This window comes from Scyliorhinus canicula, chromosome 9 (assembly GCF_902713615.1).
Source record: "Scyliorhinus canicula chromosome 9, sScyCan1.1, whole genome shotgun sequence".
Classification (NCBI taxonomy): domain Eukaryota; kingdom Metazoa; phylum Chordata; class Chondrichthyes; order Carcharhiniformes; family Scyliorhinidae; genus Scyliorhinus; species Scyliorhinus canicula.
In genome coordinates, this window is record NC_052154.1 from 8,846,878 (window position 1) to 8,874,149 (window position 27,272).

General features: G+C 47.0%; 1 protein-coding gene across 2 annotated transcripts in view; it reads left to right on the forward strand.

The window, feature by feature from the left end:
* The window catches only part of cdh8 (cadherin 8), a 264,118-nt gene that overhangs the window by 128,862 nt on the left and 107,984 nt on the right, over positions 1-27,272 (forward strand). For both annotated transcript variants that reach the window (XM_038806240.1, XM_038806241.1), the window contains exon 4: positions 10,975-11,094. In XM_038806240.1, the coding sequence (XP_038662168.1) occupies positions 10,975-11,094 (120 nt within the window). The remainder of the gene's footprint in view (positions 1-10,974; positions 11,095-27,272) is intronic.

Sequence of the window (27,272 nt, forward strand, 5' to 3'; positions counted from 1 at the left end):
ATCTACAAGTGCCAAGTGGATGACCCATTTCGGCCTGCTCTGAGGTCCCCAGGGTCACAGATACCAGCCTTCAGTCAATTTGAATATTTCCATGTGCTATCAGAAACAGCTGAAGTCACAGCATACTGCAAAGGATATGGATCCTTTTGTGTAAGGGTCTGGGATTAATGTGAGACGGAGTACAGTACTGCCCACATGGTGTTTTAAGAGAGCACATGACCACACCCCCCATCTGTCTAGTGTTGAAAAGAGCTGTGTGTACCAGCAAGCATAGAGCAGTTCCTAGCTTGTGAATAGTTCAGAGGCAGTAAAGCCTTACACTTTACCTATGTATGACTACAAAGAGTTTTTCAGAATACCTAACTGTATACAACAGGCCTTGACAGTATTCCGGTAATAAAACTGAGGATTTGTGCTCAAGCTTCACGTACTCAGCAATAATCTGCCCATTGATGATTAGTTTGGGTTCTGCCAGGGTCACTCAGCTCCTGACTTTATTACAGCCTTGGTCCAAACAATAGAGCTGAACAGCAGAGGTGAAAGTGACTGTCCTGACACGAAGACTGAGTGTGTCATCAAAGAGCCCGAGCAAGCCTGGAGTCAATGGGAATCCGGGGAAAACTCTCCACTGGTTGGAGTCGCGCCGAACTGGTGCTGTCACATCACTGCAGGAGTTCCTCAGAGTAGTGCCACAGGCCAAATCATTTTCAGCTGCTCCATCAATGAACTTCCGTCCATCATAAGGTGAGAGGTTTGCTGATGACTGATATTCAGCATCACTCACGACTCCTCAGACACTGAATACTCTACAGTTGTCTGGATAGGTGCAGCTCCATCAACACTCAAGAAGCTTGACACCATCCACGACAAAGCAGCTTGCTTGACTGGCATTAATATGCCACCTTTAACATTCACTCTGTCCATCACCGGCGTACAGTGGCAACAGTGTGTACAGTATAAGTTGCACAGTAGTAACTCACCAAGGCTTCTTCAACAGCGCCTTCCAAACCCATGATATAGACATAGAACATACAGTGCAGAAGGAGGCCATTCAGCCCATCAAGTCTGCACTGACCCACTTAAGCCCTCACTTCCACCCTATCCCCGTAACCCAATAACCCCTCCTAACCTAAGGGCAATTTATCATGGCCAATCCACCTGAGCTGCACATCTTTGGACAGTGGGAGGAAACCGGAGCACCCGGAGGAATCCCACGCAGTCATGGGGAGAACGTGCAGACTCTGCACAGACAGTGACCCAGCGGGGAATCGAACCTGGGACCCTGGCGCTGTGAAGCCACAGTGCTATCCACTTGTGCTACCGTGCTGCCCAAATGACCTCGTCCTCCTAAAAGGACAAGGGCAGCAGAAGCATGGGAACACCACCAACTGCAAGTTCCCTTCCAAATAAGACACCATCCTGACTTCGAAATGTGTCGCTGTTCCTTTACTGTCGCGGGGTCAAAATCCTGCAACGTATTTTCAAACAGCACTGTGGATGTACCTACACCAGGTGGATGGCAGCAGCTCAGCAAGCCGCTCACCACGATCTTCTAAAAAACATTTAGGGTTGGACAATAAATGCTGACCTAGCTTGTCCACATCCCATGAAGGAATTCTCAAGGGGCTATACGGTTTACACCCGCTTCTATTTCCTACGTTCTTATGCTCAGATTAAATAATATGGGGTGAAGGTTCCATAAATATACAAACAATCATAAACTGTAAAAGACCCTTTGGCCCATCCAGCCTATCCCATGCAACTGTGATCATGTGTATCCTGATTCATATGCTTCCCACCTTGCCTAATATATTTGCACCTTCTGCAAGATTGCCATTGAATTAGAAAAAATTCCCAAAGCTAATTTGCTGGAGGTGGAATGTGGAAAATTCCTCTCTGATCCTTTATAGAATAAAAACTTATCCAGGACACTATTGATGTCAGATTGCACTGTGATCTTTTGTGCAAGGTTGTACAAGGTAATCTCTATTTCAACCACCAGCTCGCACTTGAAGTAACTCAGCTAATCAGTGTTCAACACATGTCCACTGTTCTCCCGGAAAAGAACCATATTCTGACATCTAACCTACTTCTCCGCAACTTCTGACCTCTCGTCCTCGCTAACCTATTTAGTTGAAGCAAGCTGTCCACTCACTGTCGCTTTGTCATCACTTTTTAACTTTTAAGCATAGTGCACTCTGCAAGTGGAGATGCCTTATGTCCTTTTATGTGTTTATTCTATCATTAAGAAGTTTGCTGGGATGTTACTGGGTCTGATGGTGTGACAGACATAGATTAGTGTCAATAGAGATACAATGAATCGCACAATGTACCATTTGGATGGGTACTTTGCTTTCTATTCAATAAATAGGCTAAATTAATAGATACGATGTTGTGCCATTGACACAGAACACTAGCTGGCAAGAGTTACAAAATCAGAGGGCTGCACGGTGGCATGGTGGTGAGCACTACTGCCTCACAGCGCCAGGGACCCGAGTTCAATTTCAGCCTCAGGCGAATGTCTGTGTGCAGTTTGCAAATTCGAGGGTTTCCTCTGGGTGTTCCGGTTTCCTCCCACAGTCAAAAGATGTGCAGGTTAGGTGGATTGGCCGTGCTGAATTGCCCCTTCGTGTGTATGAGAAAAGGTTAGATGGGGTTATGGGGCTAGGGCATGGGCCTGGGTGGAGTCTTCCTTCGGAGGGCCAGTGCAGGCAGGGTCGAGAGACCTCCTTCTGCACTGTAGGGATTGTATGATCGTACGATTCCAATAGTACAAGGAGCTAAATTAGGAGAGAAACAGAACATGAAAATCCACCTGAAATGCGCCTCGCTTTATTCATTCTTGGGATGTAAGCATTGCTGGCAAAGCCAGAAATGATTGCTCATGCCTGATTGCCCTTAACTGGGTGGTGGTCAGACTGAGTGGGTTGCTTGACCGCTTCAGAGGGCAGTTTAACCGACAAATCAGGAGCAGGTTCAGGCCATTCAGCCTCTCTGACCTGTTCCATTATTTGATAAAATCATGGTTGATCTGATTCTGACCTCAACTCCACTTTCCTGCCTGCCCCCAGCACCCTTTGACTCCCTTGTTCATTAAGTATCTGCCTGAAAGATATTCAGTGACACTCCTTCTTGCACTCTGGGAAGAGAATCCCACACACTCACGGCCCTCTGAAAAAAAGAGAATCTCCTCATCTCGATTACGAGTCTTTATGATAATCCTGCATTTTCCCGACCACTTTTAATGGAACTAGCAGCTCACATCAGATGTATCAAACTGAATTGAAGTTAATCCAGCTGGTGAGATTTGAACATGTGTCGCTGGAGGATTAATCAGGACCTCAGGATGATTTCCCCAGTGACATTACCACTTGGCTATCAACCCCTTCTGGCTTTGCCGTTGGTATGAAGTCACTTCCTTTACTTGCCAAATGTGACAGGGGAATGTACTTTCATTTGAATACCTCTGGTAGATGCCGGGCGGCACGGTAGCACAGTGGTTAGCACAGTTGCTTCACAGCACCAGGGTCCCAGGTTCGATTCCTGGCTTGCGTCACTGTCTGTGTGGAGTCTGCACGTTCTCCCCGTGTCTACATGGGTTTCCTCCGGGTGCTTCGGTTTCTTCCCACAAGTCCCGAAAGACTTCTGTTAGGTAATTTGGACATTCTGAATTCTCCCTCTGTGTACCCGAGCAGGTGCCGGAGTGTGGCGACTAGTGGCTTTTCACAGTAATTGCATTGCAGTGTCACTGTAAGCCTACTTGTGACAATAAAGATTATTATTGATGCCTGTGCACATTGGAATCCATGAGGAACCATCAGCCTTGTTTCATTGGCTACAAATGGCATCACAAATTGCTGGTTCCAAGGATACAGAGGCTTCACTTTGGCCTTTTGGATGTCCGGAACCCTGACTAAGCTCCGGCGGCACGGGACAGTCCTGCATTGAGAGTTCCCCCTTAACCTCCGTCCCATTCCCTCCCATGGCCTTGAGAACTGTGGGCAAACGCTCCTCCTCCAACAAAGACCTCGGCGAAACTCTGACTTCAAGCCAAGACTTGGCCCAATCAGCAAACCCTTTCTTTGTTTGGAAAAGCCAACAAGCGTAGATTGTTGGCTGGGACCAGTTGTTCTGCGAGAAGATGTGAGGGATGAGTATTTGGTAAAGGAATTTGAACCCGAGTCAGAACCGATTTAATTGCCTGATACTTTTGCCGTTTTCTGACACATTTTGTTCTTTGCCATTGCAATAACGTCCACGGATACCCTGAAACAGCAACACGTTTATTAAGTACTTCACAGTAGCAGGAGTGCATTGTGACAGCGGCAGGGAGCCCAGTATCTAAACAATTGACGTAATTACCAATGCCGGATTTGAACGGTTCTGCAAATTTTGTTCTTAGAATTCCTAGAATTGAGCCTCAGCCCCCTCGCTCTGTAGAAATGCTGCCAACTCCTGGCTGGCCATGTTGGATAGGGTGCCTTCGTGGAGCCGTTAGTGTTTCATCTCCAAGCTGTAGGCAGGCGATATTCTCTCCCATTTGGCACCAGATCCATGCAGAGAAAATGTATCATCCATTCAATTGTTGGTAAGCAGAGAGGAAAGGAAAATTAAGAGTGGAGGACGAGACAGCGGAAATATAAGTACAAACCGCAGATTGTAAGTGTTCTTCCAAGCATGAGCTTGGTTGTTCTGAATTTGCTTGTTTCGTATCTGCGAACACATTTTTTTTGTCTCTTTGGGGAATAATGGAAGGAGGAGCAACCTGTTTACACTATGTCATAAATGCTCCTTTCTTATTTTTAACATTTAAAAAAAAATTTGGAGTACTAAATTGATTGATTCCAATTAAGGGGCAATTTAGCGTGGCCAATTCACCTACTCTGCACATCTTTGGATTGTGGGGGCGAAACCCACGCAAACACGGGGAGAATGTGCAAGCTCCACACGGACAGTGACCCAGAGCCGGGATCAAATCTAGAGCCTTGGCGCCGTGAGGCAGCATTGCGGCCCTTAAATGCTCCTTTCATGACCAACACATTCTGAGTCTGAAATCTGGTGTTTTTGACTCAGAGGCAGTGGTGTGATGTACTGAGCTGTAATACTTCCTGGCCTTTGTACTTATTAAGGATTAAGATTGGTACTTTGACTGAAATGGACCATTCCTAACCTTCTGTGTTGAGTTGAGTCCATTTCTATGGCACCAGCACAGGAACTCAGGCCTTTCAATGCATCTGAATTAGGATCCATAAGGCGAGATGCCATCTTGGCATAGCTTATGGTAGACCAACACATCTTGGACAGCAACTCCAGATTTACAAAATTACCCACACACCGTGCTCACTTGTAGTTGCTGTCCAACTTGAACACAGATAAGTATAGGCACTGTTTGCCTTTCGGTTTTTCTGTTCTTGAGTAAAGGGTTAACTCTCATAATAGCTACTGAGTATATTCATAAGGAGCTATCTCACAATGATATCACCCATTGAGAAGAGAGGGCTGAGAAACATCTTGGCGAATAGCTCCAGTTATGTCTTGGTCTTACTTAACCCTGGCAAATAGTCTGTGTGAATTAATTGTGTTTTCAACAAAAGCCCAGTGCCTCCAGCAAGATCTCTTGTTAAGAACCCCGCTGATGTAATCTGTGAGAGTGTCTCTAAACTCTGAAGGGTAACTTGAAACATTGATCCTTCCTGGTGTTTTGTTATTTGGAAACATTGTGACGAACAATGTCCAGCCCAGTGAGGAACCAGCCCAGTCATTGTGTAAACAATTAATGAAGAACATTCATTAAAGTAAAAGAAAAGAAAGACCACATGACAAAAGACTACTATACACTGTGACAGTTACGTATAGGAATAGCCAAACACAGCGTTTTATAGGACGTTACCTCTTGTTCCCAAAATATACCCATGTTGAATGGACTCACTGAGGAACCCCTTTTCCCAAACAACATCCAATGTTAGTAACTCTGTGGCTCAAACCCAGTTAATAGTTACCACAAAATATAGCATTGGTGACCAAGTCTAGAAGAACGCCTCTTCCTGTTTCAGCAAAGGGACAACTGTCTTTTCGCGGAGAATATTTGCAATCTGCGATGGCTCTAAATGTTAGCTGGATGAGGTCTCTGTGGTTCGGACCACAAATGAAACTGGCCCGGTTGGCTGTTAGATGGAGAACTAGCCTAATTCCCCAGTGACGGTGCTGGTAGTCACACAATTCGATTTCACTGATAGTCCTCTCTGAGAATTCTGCTGTCTACCTCGCTCCAATGTCTTGCCTTTAGAGGTCACCAATTGTCTAGCCCCACTGATCTCTTGGTGAACAATGTTTCTGATATGGCCATTCACAACCCAATGTTTCCATACTCCTGCTTTCCCATTATTTAATTTTCATCTCAAATTCACTGTTAACTTTCCACATTCCTGAAATCCTTCGAGAGTTAAAAGTTAACGAATATTGAGATGAAACCATGGTAACAGATGGTGGCAGTAGTGATTTTTTTTTAAAAATTTAGATTAGCCAATTATTTTTCCAATTAAGGGGCAATTTAGCGTGGTCAATCCACCTACTCTGCACATTTTTGGGTTGTGGGTTTCCCACACAGACACGGGGAGAACATGCAAACTCCACACGGACAGTGACCCAGAGCCGGGATCGAACCTGGGACCTCAGCGCCGTGAGGCGGTTGTGCTAACCACTAGGCCACCGTGCTGCCCTGTGGCAGTAGTGATCACACCCACAGTGAAACACTAGACAATGGTGAGTAAAGCCCCAAGTGAATCCCAGCAACAATGCAGCTCAGCTGGTGAAGCACTTTGATGTAAATGAGGGAACCCTGGTGACTGAGAAGTCAAGCAGCATAGCAAAAGAAAATCTTGAATAAGGGTGGGAGGTGGCCGCGACTTTACCCTGCCCTGATTCATTTCAAAACATAGAGAGCCCCAGATGGATCGAGCAATGGCCAAATTGGCAAACACATTTTACTCGGTACGGCAATGCCTCAGGTCAAGCGAGTAAAGAGAACTTTCGTATGTACTATTGGGAGCACAGCTGGCAATGTGCAGGCCAGACAGGGGATGAAAGAAGGATAGCAAGGCGGCAACCAGGAAAATGCATCAACCACCATTTCCCAACGCCCCCAGTGTGGTGGGAAGAAGGTCCACGGGCAGGAAGAAAGATCCAAATTGTGCAGTGAGATCAAAAACAGGTAATGCTGGACAATCTCAGCAGGCCTGACAGCATCCGTGGAGAGAGAAGGGAGCTAATGATTTGTGTCTGGATGACTCTTTGTCAAAGCTGTGCGATGATTGTGGCAAATAAGGCCATGTTAAAAACGGTCTGCTGTTCCAGGAAATCTGTATTTACCAGACAGAAGGAGGAATTTTCTGTTGGAACCTCGATTGAAGAAATTCAAGACTTTGACCAACCAGGAAATCATCTTCCCAAGAGAAATGAAGGAAAATCAAAAAACAGCTATGGATGCTGACATTGATGTAAATGGGCAACTGACTGAATTCAAGCTAGACACAGGAGCTGGTGTTTCAGTGTTATCTGAAACAGTTTCATGGCTGAATAAAATAACACTACAACTGGTCTCTATTCAATTCCCAAGGTTTAAATGTTAAGTTCAAACCAGAAGGTAGGAAATGGTGGTTGATGCAAATAGGGGCATGCAAAGATCGGGAAAGGAGCTTAAAATGCTGACTAAACAAAAGGGTAAGGGTGCAGTGACTGGCAAGAAGAAAACAGGTCGTACAAATTGTCCCCAAATAGAAACTCGGTCATTAATACAAAACAGCATTTGATGAATGTTAGACACATTCAATGTTAGAATCTTAGAAACACAAATAACAGACTGTTGAGGTGTTCTAATTTTTCTTTACTTATTAATTCCTGGGAGGTGGCCATTGCTGAGACGATCAGCATTTATTGTCCATCCCTAATGGCCCTTGAGAAGGTGAGCCACTCCTTGAACTGCTGCAGTCCATGCGTTGCAGGAACAGGCAGAGTTAGGAAGACAGTAACAATGAAGGAACGGTGATATTATTCCAAGTCAGGATAGTACATGACTTGGGGAGGGGGATCTTGCAGGTGGTGGCGTTCCCATGCATCTGTTGACTTTGTCTTTTGAGATGGTAGTGGTCATCAGTTTGGAAGGAATCCTGGGGAGTTTGTGCAGCCGCACTCATCCAAGTGCAGGTAGAAGGTATTCCATCACGCTCCTGACTTATGCTTTGTAAATGGGACGGATAGATTCTGGGGACTTAGGAGGTGAGTTACTCGCCGCAGAATCCTTAGCCTCTGACCTGGGCAGAGTGCTCTTTCCGAAGGTTGGTTCTCACAGGATGGGCCAAATGGCCTCCTTCTGCACTGTAGGGATTCTATGATATTGATAATGGGAGATTCAGCAATGATAATGCCATTGAATGTCAAGGGGTGATGCTTAAATTCACTCTTGTTGGAGATGGTCATTGTTACTTTCTACTTATCAGCACAAGCTTGAATATTAGTCAAGTCTTACTGCAAATGGACATAGACTGCAGTATCAAAGGAGTTGTGAACGGTGCTGAATATTGTGCAATCATCCATAAACATCTCTGACATAACCCACCACATGGAACTTAGGGGTGGGGATGATTGTCTTCCCCGTGTCCCTTCCAGAGTACGAGCTCCCTCATTAGTGGGGCAGGGTAAGCTCTATCCGTATTGTATATTAGGCTGGCCAGTTTGACACCGACCGTTAAGAGCCGGGTGGGATTGACCAGGAGCTGTGTACTATGGCCTCGTAAATAATCTTACGTTTCTTTGGTACAACTCTTGGCGTGGACTCTCCGTGACTTGAAAAAACTTCCCACTTCTGACTTTATGATGCAAGGAATTGTCATTGTTGAAGCAGTTGGGCCTTGGACACGACCCTGATGAACCCCTGATGTCCGGAAACTGCGATGATTGGCATCCAATAACCACAACCGCCTTCCTTTGTGTTCGGTATGAGCCCAACCGGTGGGGAGCTTTTAACTCCAGTTTTTCCGGGGCTCTTTGATGTCACACTCCACGAAATGCAGCCTTGATGTAAATGGCAGTCACTCTCATCTCACCTTGAATGTTTCAGTATCAGAGAACTTACTGTACTAATCCAGGCTACATTTTCCGCGGTTTTGGATGCCAAGTGGAAACGTTCCATATTGACCATGCTCAGAACCATTCATGATTTGAAAGACCACATCACGGGGTGGAATTCTCCAGTCACGTGTTTCTCAGGAGTCTCACTTTCCGCTGCATGTCAATGGGATTTCCCATTGAAGGCCTCCCAAGCTGCTGGGAAATCCGTGGGCGGAGGTGTGCTGCCAGCGGGAATAGAGAATCTCAACGGCCATTGACTTCTGGTCCAGATCTCCTTTAAGCCTTTTCTTCGAGAAAGAAAAATTGCCCTAACCTGTTCAACCTTTCCCAAATGTTCCAATCTCTCAGTTCTAGTAGAATCCTTGTAAATATATTTTGCACTTTCTCCAGTTCTCAAGAAGGAATGAGATGTAGCTCTCGGGGCTAAAGTGGTCCAGGGATATTGGGGGGGGGGGGGGGGGGGGGGGGGTGCGCGCAGGATCAGGTTATTGAACTTGATAATCAGCCATGATCAGAATGAATGGTGGAGCTGGCTGGAAGGGCCAAATAGCCTCCTCCTGCTTTTATTCTATATATGTTTCTATGCATGTTTCCCATATATCCTTTCGGTAGTAAGTGACCAGACTGTGTATAGTGCAGGGCCTAATGCAAGATTAAATTTTATACAACTGGAAATAAATCTCAGTTGCTTTGTTAGCATTTTAATTGACTTCAGTTGGTGCTTCTAAAAATGAGCGGAGAAGGGAAGTCAAGCAAAACTTTTTAATTCAATATGTAACCAAAGTGTGGAATAAATTCCCCGGTAGCCCATTAATTTGGACAAATGGGTTGAAGAGATGATTAGAAAAGCAAAATGAAGTGGATGTTGGAAATCTGAGGCAAAAAGTGAAAATGCTCCTAACGCTGAACAAGCCTGGCAGCATTGGACACTGATTACATTTTTTAAAATATTTCCTTTTGGGTGACAACGCTCGCAAGCTTCATCAAACTCTTAAATGCCGCACCCCTTTTAATCCTTATTCACCCCTTTCCTTTGTCGCCCGGTCTTATTTCCAAAAATCACCTTTTGCCTTGTTTTCATTATCCTCTCTGACCCATAAGACCATAAGACACAGGAGCAGAATTAGGCCACTCGGCCCATCGAGTCTGCTCCGCCATTCAATCATGGCTGATATTTTTCTCATTCCCATTCTCCTGCCTTCTCCCCATAACCCCGATCCCCTTATTGATCAAAAACCTATCTATCTCTATCTTAAAGACACTCAATGACTTGGCCTCCACAGCCTTCTGCAGCAAAGTGTTCCACAGATTCACCACCCTCTGGCTGAAGAAATTCCTCCTCTTCTCTGTTTTAAAGGATCGCCCCTTTAGTCTGAGATTGTATCCTCTGTTTCTCGTTTTTCATACAAGTAGAAACATTCTCTCCACGTCCACTCTATCCAGGCCTATCAGTATACTGTAAGTTTCAATAAGATCCCCCCCCATCCGTCTAAACTCTAAAGAGTGCAGACGCAGAGTCCTCAACCGTTCCTCATACGACAAGCTCTTCATTCCAGAGATCATTCCTATGAACTCCTCTCGACCCTTTCCAAGGCCAGCACATCCTTCCGTAGATACGGGGCCCAAAACTGATCACAACCCCTGAGGAGTTGCTGCCTCACCCATAGAGTGTTTCAGCATTATCTGTTTTCTTTTAAATTTGTTTTTGCAGTGAATAAGGATGTGATGGATGTCAGGAATAAGGGAGAAAATGGAAAGGTGAATTGATCTATTGAGGAGAGACAGGATTTTTGGTCCTTCAGACTTTTTCTTGCTCCTAAAACATTTTCTGTTTTTATGTTCCAACAGGTACTTCAGTCATGGGAGTAACGGCGACTGATGCTGATGATCCGGTTTATGGGAATAGTGCAAAGTTAGTCTACAGCATACTAGAAGGACAGCCATATTTTTCCATTGAGCCACACACTGGTAGGTGGTCGTTACCAAGTCTCCAAAGCTCTCTCCCGGATCCCTTGCATGACCAGAGTCAACCAAGTTGTTTTATGCCTGAACGTAAACCACATAGAGTCCTACTTTCACTGTGCTGTGATAGTGCACAATCCTGTTTGCTCTCTTAAATGATGAGTATAGTTCGGGCTTCTTTGGATGAGAGACAACCAGGGAATATTTTCTGCTGCAGAAATTACTGCATTCCCATGCTGCTGATGTTTGGCCATCCAGTATGGAGGAAGAGTCGAGGTGTTTTTGTGGCAGGGAGGAGGTGTGAGATGGGGTGGGGTGGGGGGTTGCGTGGGGGGTGGGGTGGTATTATCATACATGAAGACAATACAAGGGTTAATGAAATGTATACATACAGCCACTAGAGGGAGCTAGTACCTAAGTATATAAGGGATGATGCTAAGCCTTGTGGTTCAGAGGAAGGTTAGAGAGGGTAGTAGCAGGAGAAGTGAGGAGTTAGCTAGGGACAGACTGAAGGCAGACAGTGAGAGAGACCAGTTAGTAGTTTAAACAGGGAGTGAGTTTAGGTGCAGATGAAGAATGGTTTAGGTGTTATTTTATCAACTGTATGTTTCTGTGGGATAAGTGTCGAATCCAGTTAGTAGTGTTAAATAAAGTAGTTTGGTTTGTTAACAAAGCTTGTTGTTCATTGATCAACACTACGCATCAAATCCATCAGAGTAAAATAAAGTAGAGAACAGCACAGGGGGAAGTCAAGTCTGTGCCTAGGCTTGGCCAAGGTGACCATCTACATGTTGCTGGGAAGGAGAGTTTGCTTGTGCAGCCAGCCTACTCTCCTGTAATCCTGCCTGCAGAGGGGGGGGGGGGGGGGGGGGACAATTTTAACCTAATTCGACCTGTGGGAAACCCACGGGATCTGGTGGACTGCTAATTTTGCAGCTCACCCATTTACATGCTGACTTCAGTGGACAGTAAATTTGGTGGACTGTGAATCCACCGTTGCACCCAATCCTGCCAGCATCCCAACTGGCATGATAGGTTATAATTGTTCCTGTATCGGGCAGGTGGGCAGCACGGTAGCACAGTGGTTAGCACTGTTGGTTTACTGCGCCAGGGTCCCGGGTTCGATTCCCGGCTTGGGTCACTATCTGTGTGGAGTCTGCACATTCTCCCCGTGTGTGCGTGGGTTTCCTACGGGTGCTCCGGTTTCCTCCCACAAGTCCCGAAAGATGCGCTTGTTAGATGAATTGGACATTCTGAATTCTCCCTCTGTGTATCCGAACAGGCGCCGGAATTTGGCTACCAGGGGCTTTTCACAGTAACTTCATTGCCGTGTTAATGTGACTTGGGACACTAATGAAGATTATTATTATTATGATTAGTTTTCTTAAGTCCTTCCACAATCAGTGGCATCTTTATGGACTGGATGGATAATAAAAGTATCAGCTGGTCTTTCCGGTCCACTGACCGTGTTCTTCTCGGTGGCTCACCGTTTTGTTGCCAGTGGCATACCCACCTCCCGTTGCTTACCAATGGGATTTCCCATTAAAGCCACCCCACGCTGCCGGCTAATCCGCGGGCAGGAATGCACTGCCGGCGGGAATCCCACCTGAGAATTCCAGCAGACATTTTTATTTGAGTAACGTATTTCATAAAGGTTTAATTCCTTATCAGTTGTGCCCCCCATCAACCCAACCCTCCCCACCACCACCATTACCACCCCCACAAGAAAGGGGCAATTCTGCTTGTAATACATTTTGGTTACTGGCATGGGGCATCCAGGGCAGGATTCTCTCAGCTCAGGTCGGGCTGGAGAACCGCCGGGCCGGACGCGAATCACGCGACCCTGCCCCGACGCCGGTCCCACTGATTCTCTGGAGAGTGAAGAATCGGCGCCATTGGCACCAGCATGGTTAGCGCGGTGCCGGTCGGGGGGCGCTCTATGCGGCCCCCCGGCGATTCTCCGTCCAGGATCGGCAGCGCGGCCGTAAAAAAAATTCCGAGTCCCGCCACTGCCGTCCACGTGTGGTCTTACCCAGCGGGACCTCGGCAAGCGACCATCCGCGGGCGGCCTGGTGGGAGGGGGTTTGAATGGGGGGTCCGACCCTGGGCTGGGCCTCCGCTGTGGCCTGGCCTGCGATCGGGGCCCACCGATCGGCGGGCCGGCCTCTCAGGCTGGGGGCCTCTTTTGTTCCGTGCCGCCCCTGTAGCCCTGTGCCATGTTGTATCGGGGCCAGCGCGGAGAAAGGAGTCACCGTGCATGGGCACAACCATGCCGGTCAGTCTGCGCATCCGCAGACCCGCGGCGCCCATTTGACGCTGGCATCAGCAGCTGGGGCACCATGGGTCACTCCAGTGCCGTGCTGGCCCCCAATAGGGGTCAGAATTGCTCGTTCTGAGGGCATGTTGACGCCGTCGTGAAATGCGACGGTGTTTATGATGGCGTCAACACTTAGCCTCAGGATTAGAGAATGTTTACGTGTTGGTTTATTTAGGAAAGGCAATGCCAGATAGAGGAACAGACATGGGACTAATAATCAAGTCAGCCAACATTCTGTGCATATGTCTCACAAGACATTATTAATTTTGTTGTCTTCAGATAATTTTTCTCTATATGGCCGAGAGTAGCAATTCTGGCAGCTGCCTGGAAGAGATTATTACAGAAGCAAAGCAAACCATTCGTTCCAATTTGTTGACTAATTTCCCCCCTCCTCTTTTTATTTTCTCTTTCTCAGTGGGAGATATGTGTCGCTATTAAGATTGAGGCAATTATTTTCTTTTCCTGAAGGGCTGACAGGGTTTGCAAGCACACCATTGGCTCCCTTCTTTGCCTGTGCAAGCCTACAACCGAGATATTCCTTTGCACTGGTGGAATTGGGCAATTAATATAATAATAATAATGATCTTTATTGTCACAAGTCGGCAAACATTAACACTGCAATGGAGTTACTGTGAAAAGCCCCTAGTCGCCACATTCCGGCGCCTGTTCGGGTACACTAGACAATGGGGGCAGGGGTGTGGGGGGTGGGGAGAATAACAGATTCCCTAGGAATCCCTCATATTTCACACCTTACGCAAGTTTGCATGGCGTGGAACACTGATTTGCACCCGCTTTATGACTGCAAGGGGATCGTAAAACTGGTGCAATTCAGCTCCGGCGGGAGAACGTCTCCCAAACAGAGAATCCCGCCCAAAACCTCAGTTGCAGTTCGCATAGTGACCAATAACGTTTTGTGGCAAGTATTTTAGCTCCTGACTCCCCAAACCCTGACCATCATCTAAAGTCAGGAGTGTGATGGAATACTCTCCCCTTGCCTGGATGATTACAGCTGCAACAAAAATCAAGAAGCTTGACGTCCACTTGATTGGCATCCCCATCCACTCCCTCTACCATCAATACGCAGTGGCCTTGTGTGTAACACCTACAAGGTGCACTGTAGCAATTCACCAAAGGACCTTGACAGCAGCTTTGAAACCTGAAACCTCCACAAGTAGAAGGACAAAGGCAGAGGAGTGGATATATGGCAACACCATCATCTGTACGATCCCCTTAAAGTCATTCACCATCTTGACGTGGAACTAGGTCACCATTCTTTCACTGTCACTGAGTCAAAATCCTGGAGTTCCCTCACTAACTGCACTGTGGGTGTACCTATGTCACATGGACTGCAGTGGTTCGACAAGGCAGCTCACCACCACTTTCTCAAGGGCAGTTTCGGATGGGCAATAAATGCAGGCCTAATGAGTGACACTGCACCCCGTGAAGTGACAGGTTTGTCATGACCAGGAAGGGTAAGAGATGGACGATGACCCCGTTCACAGCTTGTAAATCAGAAGAGATTGTAGAATGAGGAGGAAGTTGGATCCAGTTGATTCAGCCCCATTATTGGCCATAGGTTTCACTGTTACAATTCCAGTCATTGTCAGCACTGTCCCCTCTATGGGGGTTAGGGTGCGCAGGTGGGTCGGACAGCTTCCTGTTAACTTGTGCTGCTTCAAATTGTAAGCACCATGCACTGAAAGAGAGGGGGAATTGTGTAAGTGAACGTTGTGCATCCTGTTTGGGTGATGCTGCCATGGTTGAATAGCTGGTAATGTGTGCCAGCTGTCTGGTGTGGGAGTGAGACTTGCAGCAGTGCAAAGTGTGCGAGGGTGTGCTGGGCCATATCAGTATTATTAATGTTTGTATTAATCATAAAATTATTAATATTCTATCCTGATGACAGAAATTGTTGGGGGAACAGTTGCCCCGATACCTTCTGGAATATACACAGGCTCATCAGACACAGGCAAGAGAGTGGAAATGAATGGGCGACTATTTCAGCACACTCCAGGCTGGCCTCTTACAGTCTACCCTCATAAACCTGAGTTCATCCAAAAGTCTGTTGCCCTCTTAACTCAGCAGGTCCTGCTCATTTGTCAACCCTTCCCTCACTGACCGACATTACCTCCCAGTCAAGCAACGCCGAGATTTTAAATTTATCATCCTTGTTTCCAAATCCTCCCATGGCTTTAACCCTCTCTATCTCCGTAACCTCCTACAGCTCCTACAGTTCCGGCCTCTTGCACATTCCTTATTATAATTGCTCCACCTGTTGGGGGTTGGGCCTCCATAAGACCATAAGACATAAGAGCAGAATTAGGCCACTCGGCCCATCGAGTCTGCTCCGCCATTCAATCATGAGTGATATTTTCTCATCCCCATTCTCCTGCCTTCTCCCCATAACCCCTGATCCCCTTATTAATCAAGAATCTATCTATCTCGGTCTTAAAGACACTCAGTGATTTGGGAATGGGACAACTCATCGCCGCCGACTCATCGTCGCTGTCTCATCGCCAGCCCAACTCATCGCCAGCCAACTCATTGCCAGCCCAACTCATCGCCAGCCCAACTAAAAATTGAAATTCATGGTAATTCATGGTAAAAGCTGTCGGCGGCGGGTAACTGGTGAACGGCCCGCACCAAGCATTTGATAGATAGACCGGCCGGCGAACCAAGTTATATCACAGTTCAGACTGGTGGTATTTCAAATTCAATAAAAATTAATGGAGGTTAAAAGACTTATTTAAAATTGAAATTCATGGAGACTTATTTTATGTTATGAGAAATACCGCGTAAATATTCAATAGGAATCCTTTCATTAAAACTTTGGACTATCCTAAGAATGCGGTTATCAGTATCTAGGTATCTTTTTAATTTTGCTAGTGGTGCACTGCCAGCTATAAGCAATTCCAAATAACAGTCTCGTCCTTTTTGAACTTTTCTGAGTGCATTTCTGAATTTCCATATTGTAGGATGTTCCATCCCTAATTCCATTTGTGGTCTTCTGTTTGCTGCTTCTACGTGGTTGTTGGTTCTGTCTTCATGATTTAAAGTTCGAACATACAAATTCCACATTTCCATTGGGAAGCCATTGAAGCCAACTGTTGCAACCAACTTCTCCTTCCAAACAGCAAGATTCTGTCTTCTCCGGGACCACTGTCTTTTAGTAAAAAAACTTCCTTCTGGTTTGGTTCCGTTTCGTAGGTCGCATATTCATCAGGGATTGCTAACTGATGAAGGTCACTTGGGTCTGGCGGAGGGACGCTAATTTGATTCCGTTTCCGTCGAATTGTTTTCTTCAGAGCAGACGCACACGGTAGTGATCCTTGTTCCGCTTGGGAAACATTCGCCAAAACTTCATTAATCAATACACTTGGGTTTTCCATTGTCTCCTCGGCTCGGGTTTTAATTTTTGTAGTCGTCCTTGCCACTTCTATTCGTACTGGTGAAGAGTCATGGGTGTGAGTATTTATGAATTTCACTACGTTTCCAAATCTTGTGTGAATTCTTGCTTTGCATCTGCTGAGCTGTTCACATCGCCAAAACATCAAATCGCCTTCGGGTTTACTGAATTTATCAAAAATGAACAAATATCCATTATGAGAAAACTTCTCTTTGCCTCGCTGACTTAAAATTTGCTCCATTGTAAAGGGTTTAAAATTGGAAGAATTAAAATTGAAGTTCCTGTCCTGAAGGTAATTTGTGTTCTGTGGAGGAGCAGATTTATTTGTTGACAAATAGGTGTGTTGGTAATTGAGTAACTTGTGGATCTAGTTAGTCGGTAATTATTGTGGGCTGGCGATGAGTTGGGCTGGCGATGAGTTGGCTGGCGATGAGTTGGGCTGGCGATGAGTCAGCGGCGATGAGTCGGCAGCGATGAGTCGGCCGCGATGAGTTGTCCTAGACCCCAGTGATTTGGCCTCCACAGCCTTCTGCGGCAAAGAGTTCCACAGATTCACCACCCTCTGGCTGAAGAAATTCCTCCTCATCTCTATTTTAAAGGATCACCCCTTTAGTTTGAGATTGTGTCCTCTGGTTCTAGTTTTTCCTACAAATGGAAACATCCTCTCCACATCCATTCTATCCAGGCCTCGTAGTATCCTGTCAGTTTCAATAAGATCCCCCCCCCCATTCTTCTAAACTCCAATGAGTACAGACCCAGAGTCCTCAACCGTTCCTCATACGGCCGTGCCTCCCTCTAGATGCCTGAGACCCAAGCTCTGGAATTGCCTCCCTAAACCTCTACTTCTCTTTACCTCACATGTCTCCTTTGAGACACTCCTTAAAACCTATTTCTCTGACAAAGCTATTCCTTACCTGTAAGATATATCTGATCATGTGAAATCAGAATGACAAAGAAAACACTCGCATCTCTCGGCATCATATGATGTTATATAATTCTCCTGGGAAAGGCCGAGGGATTTTCATTATATTAAAGGCGCTGTATAAGTATAAGTTGCTGTTCTTGATACCCTTTCGCCAAAAAGATTATCCATTTGGAAAACATAAATACACCCATTGGTTTTCTTTGGGAGCGTGCGGATAGGAAAATGTACCTGATTTCTGTTACACACTTTCCCTGTTACTCTTGTTTGGGCAGCACGGTAACATGGTGGTTAGCACAATTGCTTCACAGCACCAGGGTCCGAGGTTCGATTCCCGGCTTGGGTCACTGTCTGTGCGGAGTTTGCACATCCTCCCCGTGTGTGCGTGGGTTTCCTCCGGGTGCTCCGGTTTCCTCCCACAGTCCAAAGATGTGCGGGGTAGGTGGATTGGGCATGGTAAATTGCCCTTGGTGTCCAAAATTGCCCTTAGTTTTGGGTGGGGTTACTGGGTTATGGGGATAGGGTGGGAGTGTACGGTTGGGTAGGGTGCTCTTTCCAAGAGCTGGTGCAGAGTCGATGGGCCGAATGGCCTCCTTCTGTACTGTAAATTCTATGATTCTTTTTTATTGATGGAACTTTTTCCTGATTTCCTATCCAAATGAATTGGTTCCAATTCCATGATTACGCCCGTCCACATCCCCAGGCCCTCATTCCTCTGCCTACAAACTCCGCCTCCCCCTACCCCATCAAAAGGCATGGGGTGGGATTTTCCAGCTGTGTCCACCCAGCAACCGGAGAATCCCGCCCGAGGTCAGTGGATTTTTCCATCGTCGTGGCCTCACCCGTGGCATTGTTGCGGCGGGCAGGGCAGAAGTATCCAGCCCATAGTTTCTACACAAATGCTGTTTCCAATAAAACCATTTCACCATTACCAATCCAACCCCCCACCCACCCCCAGTCTCCCAAATACGAGGACTAGCGAGATGCAAGGTTATGCAACCTCTCTTAGTAATTTGACCTTTCAATTCATTGTTCTTGAGAGGGAATCTCTCACAGGTGTTGGACATAGCTGTACATAGCTGTGTTGCAGTATTTCCATTGTCACACTGAATTCCCATGATCTGGTATTTCTTACAATAGTTTTATTAATTGAGGTAAAGTTCTGGACAAGGTACCGAGAGTGGAGCATAGGTCATTGTCTTTTTACCTCGGGATTTGGGTGCGTCCGGGTGATTCCCGGAGGTCCTGGAAGGCATTCATTTGTTCTTTTCTTCACGTGTACACGAGTAAGTCCAGGATTAATGGCATTAGCAGTTCTGTGCATGGACCACTTTGCTCTTCAGGGAATGCATTTTGTGGTTGGGTTAGAGCAGAAATTCTATATAACATGATTAAAAAGGAACTGCTTTGGTCCATGGAAATTTGATGAATGATTTGCGCTAATGAAACCTGATTTTCATATGCAATACAATCCTCAGCTCACTGGATCACCAATATTTCCAATTCCCTCACGGTGCTATGTTTGGTATTATTTTAATGCGCCCACATGGGTTTCTGCGGAAATACGCTGTAACATCTGCCTTAACTCCGCTTCTAATTCCAGCTTGTTGGCTGACTCAGTGGTGGCAATGGATATTCTGAATTTCCAACCCCCCCCCCCCCCCCCAACCCCACCCCCTTGCTCACCCCTCTTCCAAGCCCATTCCCATCCTGGCAATGTTTACAAAAAACATCTAGTTATCACTTCCGGTGCAAATGAAAATCAGGCAGTCTGTCGAATGGACAGTCAATCCACAATGCCAGTTTGCAGCAAGCTGAGAACTTCCGGCCTTCTTCATCGGATGCAACTGGATATTTTGAGGCCATTGTGAATTAACCCATTGGCGAAGTTTATTTGTTTCCTTGCCTGTAGATGTAACGGCAGGCAATGTGGGGAAACTGTAAAGTTTGGGAAATAACTAGGTGTATGACTTGTGCTACCCATATAATGTCTGGGTGTTAAGCTCTTTGTGTTGTTTTGAGCAGAATCCAGAAAGACACAAGAATGGCACTAGCCTTAGTGGACCGTGCAAATGGGGTATCCTGGTGGCACCAGGGTTCCTCTTGGCCTTGTTAGGAAAGTAGAAAAGAAAACCTTTTTGGCCCTCATGCTTTGATCCTTACCCCCTGTCTTCAACAGACAGGCAGCTCATCGAAGCCTCCCACTCCGGCCATCAAAAAAGACAGTTGCATTCCCACCATTGGCTGGGTAAGATTTTTCTTAATTTGTTCATGGAACGTGGGGATAGCAGGCTGTGCCAGCATGTATTGCCCATCCCTAATTGCCCTTGAGGGGGCAGATAAGAGTCAACCACATTGACTAAGGGTCTGGAATCACATATAGGCCAGACCAGGTGAGGACAGCAGATTTCCTTCCCTAAAGGACATGAGTGAACCAGATGGGTTTTTACGACAATCAACAATGATTTCATGGTCGTCCTTTGACTTTTAATTCCAGATTTTGATCGCCTGAATTCAAATTTCACCATCTGCAGTGGTGGGATTTGAACCCGGATCCCCAGATCTGGGCCTCTTGGCCTCTGGTTTACTAGTCCAGTGACAATACCACTACGCCACCACCTCCCTGTAATCAAAACAATTTTAGCCTGGCTGTCGTCAGGAGAGCTGGGTTAGAATCAACCCAATTTTACTTTCTTCTTGAGACACCGCAGGTTCTAAGCCACGGAGAAAATTCAGTTCCACACCCCGCTTATGAAAGGTGTGAGGTGGAATTCTTCATTTTGCACTTGGTCATGAATGATCGCCCTCGATGTTTCAGGCATCTATCCAATTCAGTTAGTGCTGCCGTCACCCTCACGTTCAGGCAGTGCATTTTACATCATAACTACTGGAAAATCCTATGGGCCTGCAAATGGATGAAGAGTTCAGGTCAGGTGAGGCAGTGCGGGAGGAGAAAAATCGAACCCAATTGCACATGACGAACAGAGCTCACCCAAACTTCACAGTTGTCTCTGACATTTATATTAATGTGTGGGAGCATCTCATATCATCGCTACTTTCTCATGCCTTGGCATCAGAAACATATTGTCATCCATTCACTCCCTGTTAAATCTACTCAATGTCAAATCTACTCCATGTTTAGTTGAGAACTGCTTGAACGGTTCAGAGAACAGTGGAAATTTAATGGGGAGTAGATGCATCTTTTCCATGGGCCGTGTGTTGTTTTGCTTCGTAAGCCAATATTTACATGTCAACGTTTTTTTTTTGTTCTCGTCCATTTGCTTCCTGCCTTCCTGAAGACGCTGGCTGCTGATGGAATCAATTCCTGACACCAGCAGTCAGCAAGTAGTTTTTTGTGATGTGCCAACCAATATTTATCCTTCAACTAATAGCTTATAACAGATTAGCTGGTCATATTGCTATTTGAGTGACCTTGTGCTCAAATTAGCTGCCACATCTCCTGCATTCTACAGAATTCCAATAATTCCCAGTGAAGAAGGAGGCCATTTGGCTGGGAGAGCCTGCACAGACACTGTGAAAGAGCAGGCTACCTAGGTAGGCCCACTCCCCCCACTGATGTGTTGGGTAAGCTGGGTCTGCGAGGACTGCGTTTACTGCAGTCGTGAGAGAGACAGGCTTCCAGCACTTGAAGAAATGCAACACGATTTTATTGAACTCTGAACTATCATACATACTTTAACTGTGGATTGGCACTATGTTGAACTGACTGAAGATCTGAGGCTAACCTAACCAGACTATCTTACTACCACATGGTGTATGTTCTAGTTGCTGCTCACGAGCTCTGACTGTCTCAGAGGCTGGATCCCGAGAGAGCGGGAAAACTAGTGCCCTCTGACTATATAGTGGTTGTGTCCTGTCTGGTGATTGGCTGCTGTGTTCTGTGTGTTTACTGGTCATCCTGTGTGTCCATCACTGCCTGCCTGTGCACCATCATATACCTGTGTGTATATTATGATACCCACCAAATTCCTGTAACCCCATAACCCCACTTAATTTACATATTCTTGGATACTGAGGGGAAATTTAGCATTTCCAATCCACTTAACCTGCAGATATATGGACTGTGGGAGGAAGCCGGAGCACCCGGAGGAAACCCAGACAGACACGGCGAGAAAGTGCAAACTCCACACAGTAACCCAAGGCCGGAATTGAACTGGGGTCCCTGGCGCTGTGAGGCAGCGGCGCTAACCATTGTGCCACCGTGCTATCCACATTACAATGCCCAGCGCAAATCCCTCTATGTCAGGAGAGTAGCGGGAGTGGTCTGAAACGGGATTGGAACTGGGCATTAACAGTGCGTGATGCTCCAGCCCACTGCAGCTGACATAATCTGGTTCACGCTCTTGCTCAACACAAACCAGTTTAGCATATTTAAATCCCATTGGCAAGGCGGGAAGACAGGAGCCTGATGCCAGTGAACAGCACGTCATTCCGGAACAGCGCGCCACTGAAAATCATGCGGCTGGGGAAGCGGCACATCCAACCTCATATTTAGAAATTCCTTGGGAGAAATACACCCTCGATAAATGCAAGGGGCGGAATTCTCCGCTGGTGGCCAAAATCGTGGAGGCCGTCGTGAACCTCGGCCGAGGTTCACGACGGCCTCGGGGCCCGCTCCCTGCACCTAATTCACCCCCATCCGTGGGGCTAGGAGCGGGCCTCCGTCTTTCCTGGCCGCGACCTCGCCGTGCCGGAAATGAGGCGCACAACAGCGCATTTGTGAGGTCATCCACGCATGCGCGGTGGTCGTCTTTCTCCTCAGCCACCTGGCAAGAGGTGGCGGCTTGATCTTGCCGGGTGGTGGAGGGGAAAGAGTGCGTCCGTTTTGGACGCTGGCCCAACGATCGGTGGGCACCGATCGCGGGCCTGTCCCCTCCCGAGCACAGTCATGGTGCTCCCTTGCCAATCGGGCCCCTAGATGCCCCAAACGGGCATCCAGCGCCCGTTTCACGAATGCAGTGACCAGGTGTGGTTGCTGCCATGGTGAAACGGGCATGAAGGGCCGGCCGCTCGGCCCATCGGGCTCGGAGAATCACCGTTCACCGTGAAAAACGGCGAGCGGCGATTTTTCCGAGGGGGGGGGAAGAATCGCTGGGGGCGCCAGGGGGGCGTAGAAAATGTCGGGAGGCCCTCCCACGATTCTCCCACGCCACGTGTGGAGCGGAGAATTCCGCCCAAGTTCTTTCTTTTCGAATTGCCATTTTTCAAGCACCAAATCCGACGGGTGAAAGTTGGCGAGGTCTCGTAAATTCCAAGTCTTCACTTACTATCCAGTATCCACCTTCACTTTTGTGATTCGCAATTTCTTTTATTATTATTTCACTTCACGGGATGTTTTATTGCCCATCTCTAGGTGATGGTATCTGCCTTCTTGAACCGTCTTGAACCCTCACACTCCATGCGATGTAGGTATACCCATAGGGGCAGCACGGTGGCGCAGTGGGTTAGCACTGCTGCCTCACGGCGCTGAGGTCCCGGGTTCGATCCCGGCTCTGGGTCACTGTCCGTGTGGAGTTTGCACATTCGCCCCGTGTTTGCGTGGGTTTCGCCCCCACAACCCAAAGATGTGCAGGGTAGGTAGATTGGCCACGCTAAATTGCCCCTTAATTGGAAAAATGAATTGGGTACTCTAAATTTACAAACAAATCATAAAAAGGTACACCCATCGGGCTGTTAGGGATTTTCACCCAGCGACAGTGAAGGAATGGCGATATATTTCCAAGTTAGGTTGGGATGTGGCTTAGAGGGTAACTTCCAGGTGGTGGTAATTGCTGCTCTTGTTCTTTTAGGCTGGGGGGTTTGGAAGGTGCTGTTGAAGGAACCTTGGTGACTTACTGTATTAACCTTGGAATTAATTATCTTCGTCCTCACTGACTGATGGAAGCTGAGGTGATTTTGCTGAGATCCTCTGCTAAGCCATCTTCAGTGAAGCCAACAGGAACTAATCATCGAACCCAACAACTTGCTGGGTCGTGTGGTCCTTTATCAATGATGCAGTGCATTGACCAACAAGAGATTTTGGACTTAACTGAATAGATCTCACCTTCATCCTGTTTCCGACAAATGTTAGTGGATAAAAAATAATTTGCTGTTATAAAATGGTTAAATGGTTCAATAGGGTCGATACAGAGAACAATCCTTGCTGATCAAGCAAGATAATCCAAAAATCATAGATGGGCCCTTTAGGAGATAAATCAGGAAAAATGTTGTACAATAACATAAACGCAAAATACTGCAGATGCTGGAAATAAAAACAGAAAATGCTGGATTAACCCAGTGGGTCGGGCAGCATCGGTTGAGGGAGAAACAGATTTAGAGAAGAAGAACATGCAGACTCAAAAGGTGAACTCTGATTTCCTTTCTGCAGATGCTGCCAGCTTTTTTTCTGTTTTTGTTCTTGCACAGAGTGTGGTAGAAATCTCTCCCGCAGAAAGCTGGGTCAATTGCAGCTGACAAGACTGAAATCAATAGTTTTTCTCTTGTCAGTGAGGAAAGGATAGAAAAGGAGACGGAGCAAAGGCGAGTAAATGGAGCCGAGATGCTGAAGTGAAATGGTGGAGCAGGTTAGAGGGGCTGAATGGCTAAATCCGGTACCGTAATCCCCGTGGTTATTTCGCTCCTTCACCGATTCTCCGGCTTTTCTCGAGAAGGCACAGGTGCAACGGGCCACATTCCTTTCTCCACTTTGCTCTGACTCGGGAATCGACAGTCTTGGCTCGTCTTTCCATTTTTATTTTGGCTTCTCCTTCAATAATTTCCAGCCACATCGCCCGTCCACCTAAATAATAAATAAATTCACTTCAGCTTGCTGCTTGTTCCATCGGGTTTACTCAAACCTTTGGCAAGTTCTCTTCAATACTCTTCAGCTACCTTTCTTTTCCTGACATGAAATAGCAGACTGGATTCTCCGGTTTCCCCAGCCGTGCATTCCTTGACGGCGCGCCATTCGCTGGCGGCGGAATTTTATCTTACCGCTGCTTGTCAATGGAATTCACATCAAAGCCATGCACTGCCGTCGGGCAAGGTGAATGGCAACGGCCGGAGGATTCCGGGCAGCTTCTCTGGAAAATCTTGACAGTTGCAATTTTACCACACAGTCTGATATTTTGGTTTTCCTCAGCGTGCTTCGGTGCGTACGCCCATCTGTCATCTGGATCACTGGCCGTCTGATGTTTTGCCAAGATCCAGAGGGGCTTTGGGTTGTTGATGGCATCGAACCCTCTGGGGGCAGGTCGCAAGCACTGCAGCATGGTCAGGAGGTTGTTCCGCAGCATTCTAATATGGCTAAATGGCATCGGGTACTGAGAGACATGGAAGTGGGGAGTGTCGGGGATAGACGCTGTAGAAGTGAAAGGTCAGTCACCATAAATTGTACGCACCAAAATTGAACCCATTTGCTGCTCTTTCGGAAGGAAAATTAGAAAGAAATCTGCCAGTGAGGTAGCTTCAAACACTCATTGCTGTAAGATGACGTAAGTGTGACGATCAGTTTGCGCAGAGCAAGCTGCCACAAGCGACAGTGTGATAAGTGGCCACATTATCTGGTTTCAGCAATGTTTTTAAAGTGTAATTATTGTCCAGGACACTGGAGACTACTTCCCTGCTCCTCTACGACTAGCAATCTCTTAGATCGACCTGAGAGGCTCAACTGGGCCACAATTTAACGCTGCATCCAGAACATGACACCTCAGAGAGTTCAGCACTCAACACGACGAAAGTCTTTCAATCTTCTGGGCCGATGCCATCTACCTCTCACTCACTCCCCATTTTGTCCTGTGCAGGAGGACAGGTGAAGGTGAAGGGACCTGGTTCTGAAGAAAATGGTCATGGTTCCTTGTTTTTAACAATTTTGATGCTGTCCGTTTTACCTCATTTGTTTCCTTTGAGATAGTCAGATTTTCTTTTTTTGTTTTACTTTTAAACACTGACAAGGTATGTCACATGAGGGCAAACAGCAGACAGAAATTTCAGTTGAATTAAAACCCAGTCAACCAGGAGCCAACGTTAATGGTTCCGTCTCAAGTATAGCCCAGACGCTCCGGTACCAAACCTCGGCTGGCAATCCCAAGGAGGTACTGAGGGGGTGCAGTACTGTCAGAGATATCCGGGTGAATTCCCCGCCTCCCCAGCCGAATGTTCCTCAGTGACGCGCCGTCGCCGGCAGCGGGATTCCCCGTTCCCACTGGGATTTTGCATTATGGCCACCCCATGCCACTGGGAAACCTGCAGGTGGGGGTGCGCGGCCGGCAGAACAAAGAACACCCCCCCCAGCCCCGGCAGAAAATTCACCCCGTCTTTCACATTCATGGCAGGATTTTGTGGTCATTTGTGTTGGCGGGATCTTACAGTCCTGCCGACGGCGTATCCCCACCACGGGTTTTGTGGCAGCAACTGGAGCGCTACCAACGGGACCAGAAGATCCCACCTCCGGCCACTGGCAAGCCTCCCTCCGCCGCTGCAGAGCACGCTACGGCACAGGAGGGAAACTCTGCCCAACGTGTTAAACCAAGGTCCTGCCTTGGCTTTTCAATTGTGCTAAAAGCATCACTAGGCACTATTTCAAGGGGGAGCAGGGGAGTTTACCCACGTCTTCTGGCCAATCTGCATTCTTCCACCAACATCTTTCTGCTCATTATCACCTTACTGGGTGTGGGATCTTGCTATTTCTTGCCTGTTTCCTACTTTACAATAGTGACTACACTTTGAAATGTTGCATTGGCTTGAAGCACTTTGTAATGTCTTCAGGTCTTGAAACGCACCTTATAAATGCAACGCTGAGATTTTCCTGTGGAAGGGAACTCTCCTTAAGCAGAGCTTCCGCCCACCATCGGGATCTTCACCAGAGTTTAGAAGGACGAGAAGGGAACTGATTGAGGTATATAAAATACTGAAAGGGATTGATGAAGTAATTGTAGACTAAATGTCCCCCCTTGTGGGGCAATTCAGAATGAGAGGTCACAGATATAGGTTGAGAGACGGTAGATTTAGAACTGAGATGAGGAGGAACTACTTCTCGCAGAGGGTGGCGAATTTCTGGAACTTGCTGCCCCAGAGTGCAGTGGAATCTGAGTCATTAAATGGTGTCAAGAAGGAGATAGATATATTCCTGATTTTATAAAAGGGTTAATGGCTGATGGGCAACAGGTGGGGAGGTGGATTTGAGACCAGGAAGAGAGCAGCCATGATCTGATTGAATGGTGGAGCACGTTCAAGGGGCTGAAATGCCTCCATCTGTTCCTAATTCCTATGTTCCTTCCTGTCCCGTCGAAAGTCAATGGAATTTTGGCTGGCATATTGCAAATTCCGTCACTGCAGGACAGGAAAATCTCGGCCCAAGTTTCTTTCACAAGGCTTACACTTTGTCGAGAAAATTGAGATTGCAGCCATGTCATTGCACAGTCGGGTCTTCCTCATAGAATCATGGAATCTCTGCAGTGTAGAAGGAGGCCATTTGAGCCATCGAATCTGCACGACCCTCCAAAAGAGCACACTACCCAGGTGCACTCCCTCACTCACCC